We start from the raw sequence: 4,399 nt of genomic DNA, 5'->3' as shown, positions 1-4,399 counted from the left end.
AATCAAAAGTTCAAAAGTAAACTGATCCATCACAGTTGCTTCCTGGTGAAGGGGAAAGGTTGCCTGAAGGAACAATGATGTACCCACAAGGCTATTCTTTTGGGCTCCAGACCAACAGGATGGTAGGTGTGAAGGGGATCAGCCTTCAGTGACACAGAAGGAGAGTTTAAACCAGGCTTTGTGACCTGCCACTTGCCTGAGGGCAGGAGCATAAGCCTCACTGTGTATAAATATCCCTGGTTCCCATGGGCTCTAGTAGTCCATTTGCTCACCATTTGCTAAGTCTAAACGCAAACTGAGCACCATGAGGCTGAGCCTGTGTCTTCTGCTGATCGTTCTGGCTGTTAGTTGCTATGAAGGTGAGTATTATTTATGATTAATCCAGCCGCATCTCCTGGTAAATTTGCGTCTTTGAACAGTTGGTAAGTTTATGTGTGATAAGGTTGAGGTAAGGAAAAGATCAATAATCTAACATTTCTCTCAACCTCTTCTATTAACTCTCCAAAAAACCAAAAACCTCCAGATACATTCAGCTAATTTTCACCTATTTAGGGAACTTGACTGGGTGGGCATTGAAACAACCAAAAAGACCATTATGAACATAGGTCAGGGAATATTTTTAGTAAAGGGTTTCTGTTTGTTGTTTATTTTTCACTTTATTGTACCTGGGAAGGTGACTTGAGAAAGCTTTCTGCTCTTAATCATCAGTGTTCTCTGAATCTGTGAGTAATAGATTTCAGCTACACTCTGAGAATAAGCATGCCTGTGTTGTCTTATCAGGTTCCAGGAGGTCCAACCAATAACTGATAGAAACAGTGTGGTAATTACCAGTAAGATGCCCGCTTTTCTTAAATTAATAAAATTTTCACAAACAATCCATTTGCACATAAACAGAACATTCCTACATACTCTGTGCCTTCAAAATGAACCAAGATTCACAGGCAGTTACTCTATTTCCTTTCTGCAACTCCTCTTATAGGCCTAGCTACCCTTCATACTATAGCCTACAACATTTCCCTATAGTCTGATGGAATCTTCTTAAAGCTCACATCAGACCCTGTTTGGGAATCTCTTAAGTATAGTATTGACATGTCTTTGGGAAAACTGGATCTGGTGGCGCATTTCTGTGATCCAAGCTAGGCAATGCTAAACATGAGGAACTTGAGTCTAAGGTCAGCCAAGGCCGCCTATGGAGAGTTGATTTTTGTTATTGGTCTTTGTTTTTAAGAGCCTTGAGAAATGTGGAATCAAGATTGGGAAAGTTGATTTCTTCAATTATACTCAAACATTTATCATAGATCTTTAGAATCCAAAATGTAGGTGTCAGTTTGCATTGTCAGCCTCCCTAGAAGTGAATCTGAGCATCATTGTGTAAAAGCAAAGCTTTTTCCAGATTCCCAGATATGCTCTGGTGTTCAGCAAAACTGTTGAACTGTGTTACTTTAGCTTTTTACCTTGAAGTATACCTGATGCCATGACATGATTCTGTCATTTTTCAAAATGTAACCTATACATAAGCAGTCTTCTTACTTTTTACTTTTCCTGTCTTGTAAAATTATAATTCTAATATTCATGTAAATTTGGATAGTGCAAAAATTCCTTGCTAAACTATCCAAGACTTATAAAATATGATACAGAAGATGTAGTTGAACCTCAAACTTTAAAAAATAATACATATTTAATTACTTACTTTCCTGATTCAGGGCTGCCTCTCCCCACCCCCTTCCTTCCTCTCCTTTCAGTCTACCCTTACAAGTCCTTACATCCATTATTCTCCATGTTCCCCAGCTTCTCCACAGAGAAGGGGTATCCCCCCTTGAGTATCACCCCACCCGGGGACATCCTGTCACAGCACACCTAAGCACATCCTCTTCTACTGAGGCCCAACCAGGTAGTCCAGTAAGGGAAATGGGATCAGATGGAAGGCAATAGAGTCAGACACAGCCTGTATTCCAATTGTTAAAGGACTTACATGAAGGCCAAGTTGCAAATCTGCTACAAATGTGTAGAAGGCCTAGGTCCAGCCTTTGAATGCTCTTTGGTTGGTGGTTCAGTGTCTGTGAGCCCCTGTGGGCACAGGTTAGTTGACTCTACAGGGTTTCTTCTGGTGTCTTTGACACATCCATCTCACTGAATTCTATGCCCAACTCATTCAGAAGACTCCCCAAACACTAGCTGATATTTGGCTGTGGGTTTCAGCATCGATTTTCATCTGCCTCTCTGAAGACAGTTATACTAGGCTCCTGTCTGTGAGAGTATCATTAATAGTGTCAGGAATTGGCTCTTTTACATGGCATGTCTCTCAGGTTGGGCAAGTCGTTTGTTGGCCATTTCCTTAATCTATGCTTTCTCTGTATTCCTGAGCATCTTATAGGGAGGACACGTGTTCAGTTGAAGGTTTTCTGTGGAGTTGTAGATGTGGCTTAAATTACAGAAACAGAGATCCCACAATAATTTTTCTTCAGTCCCTTGCTTTGTAATGTTCAGGAATTCACAGTCTTGCATCAGCAGTCACAGTAGATGTCCACAATTTCCAGCATATCCTGTTAAATCTGCAGTCCCAAGTCTGCTGGTTCATGGAAAAACTAATTAAAAATGAAAAGTAGCTGGGTGGCAATAGCACACTCTTTTAATCCCAGCACTTGGAAGGCAGAAACTGGCAGATCTCTGTGAGTTCAAGGCCAGCCTGGTCTACAGAGTGAGTTTTAGAACAGACAGGGCTACACAGAGAAATCCTGTCTGGGTAACAAAATAAAAAAGTAATTTTTATTAAATAAACTTTTTTCTTTCTCCTTATACTTTCTAGCTAATGCCGGCACAGTCTGTAAAGCTGTTGTGATTGAAGACCTGACCTTCATACTAGGTAGTAGGGAAGAACTACAGAGACAACTTGAGACATATTCAGCACCAGAAGAGGCTGTTCAAGCAAAACTGAAGGTGAAGGACTGTGTAGACAAGATGAACTATGGAGACAAACTTAGAGTGTCGAGAGTATTGGTATGTTTATTTTGTTTTACACTCTCAAAAGGTCACAAATGAAGTTGACATGAGGTTCTGTGGGGAACACATGGATGGGGCAAAAGAGGACATCAGTGATAGGTGGGTTGAGGAATACACTACTGATCAGAGTTCAGTAGTAAACAGTGCCTGGGATAGGTACCTCCCTCTAGAGTTCTACTCAAGATGTGGCACTATGTGATATCCTAACAAGGAAAAATAGGGCCCTACAAAAGGAGGATTCAACTCTACCTTTAGACTTCTAGGGTCTTTGTTGAAGTTATTGTTTGTATAATAAATGGATATTATCTCTATTGAATATTATGAGGAATGTTGATAAATGAAAATACCACAGACAAGAGGAAGGAAGCTGGTGATAACCCCCTTAAAAGAAAAGTACTGCCGGAATGCATTTCTCTACCAAATTTGCTGGCTCTGTCAGGAGCCTGTGAACCTCCTGTTTCCAATACTTCTTATCCACTTCTGCCCTGAGTCTCTTCTGGTTTTCCCATTAAAAGGAAAATAGAAGCCACAATTCTAAATCATCAGAAGTTAAGCCAGGCGTAGCTATGACCCAATGTGTTTCCTTCTGATCACAGAGAGATCTAGAGAACTACTGAGTTGAGACACATTATTGAATACACTCAGAGTTTATTCACTTGAATTTGGAAAGAGTTTCCACTAATATGCATTATTTGATGTTATTTCTCTGAGCATACTTTGCATTTCCCCTCCTGTCTTTCCACATTGTCCTCCATGAACTCTTGGTTTGTTAACAATTCTGCAGAGCTACCTTGACCCCTTTTCTTCACCATTCTTGTTTGCTTTCTGTTTATTTCCAGGCACAAATTTTAATCAAATGTGATGTGAAAGCATGGGTGGAAGAATATTCTAACATTTTTCCATTGGGAACTAGATGAACTGATTTTCCCTACTTAATGTGAAGGTTTCAACATCTTGCACTAATAAATTACACCCCTTGCATGCAACCATCTGTCTCTTGTTATCCTAAGTCTTGGGTCTTGCATGGATTGTGTTTTGATAATAAAAATTGAATTTTCAGTGATGGTAAAAAGTTACAGAGATAATCTCTTTCAACTTGACAATCAAGCCTGAGGTTCAGGCATCAGGAATACTGTGATTGGTCAAACACCATCCTTCACTGCCCTGCAAGTAACTTTCTCATTTCTGTGGCCATAAATGCAAATGATCAAAGATGATGACAAATATTGGCATCTTTGTGGCCACTGTACTAAACTGCCTCAATGTGTTATTCATTGCCTAAGTACTTCAACTCAGTATCTTCCCATTTCAACCTATGGTATGACTTATGATAAGCCACATAGTTGGAAAGACACTTCTTGATTGTCATAAGCTTCACTGAAGTAGATTCACCATGCTC

The 4,399-nt window shown here is 40.0% G+C and overlaps 1 protein-coding gene across 1 annotated transcript; it reads left to right on the top strand.

Moving 5' to 3' along the window:
• The first annotated feature begins 275 nt into the window (after positions 1–275).
• Positions 276–3,986, top strand: LOC117695935 (prostatic steroid-binding protein C1-like). Its single transcript, XM_034486589.2, has 3 exons — positions 276–359; positions 2,807–2,997; positions 3,840–3,986. Exons 1-3 carry the CDS (start codon positions 305–307, stop codon positions 3,915–3,917), a joined length of 324 nt encoding a protein of 107 aa, XP_034342480.1. The 5' UTR covers positions 276–304; the 3' UTR covers positions 3,918–3,986.
• Positions 3,987–4,399: the final 413 nt, after the last annotated feature.

The sequence above is a fragment of the Arvicanthis niloticus genome, chromosome 1 (genome assembly GCF_011762505.2).
Source record: "Arvicanthis niloticus isolate mArvNil1 chromosome 1, mArvNil1.pat.X, whole genome shotgun sequence".
Taxonomy (NCBI): Eukaryota; Metazoa; Chordata; class Mammalia; order Rodentia; family Muridae; genus Arvicanthis; species Arvicanthis niloticus.
Note: the sequence above shows the minus strand (reverse complement) of the source record. Positions and strands in the feature narration are given on the sequence as shown.

Excerpts from the sequence above, each read along its gene's own strand:
- LOC117695935 (XM_034486589.2), top strand. The coding sequence starts at position 305 with ATGAGGCTGAGCCTGTGTCTTCTGCTGATCGTTCTGGCTGTTAGTTGC. Across the intron at positions 360-2,806 it reads GGCTGTTAGTTGCTATGAAG|CTAATGCCGGCACAGTCTGT; the intron begins GTGAGTATTATT and ends TATACTTTCTAG. Across the intron at positions 2,998-3,839 it reads TTAGAGTGTCGAGAGTATTG|GCACAAATTTTAATCAAATG; the intron begins GTATGTTTATTT and ends GTTTATTTCCAG.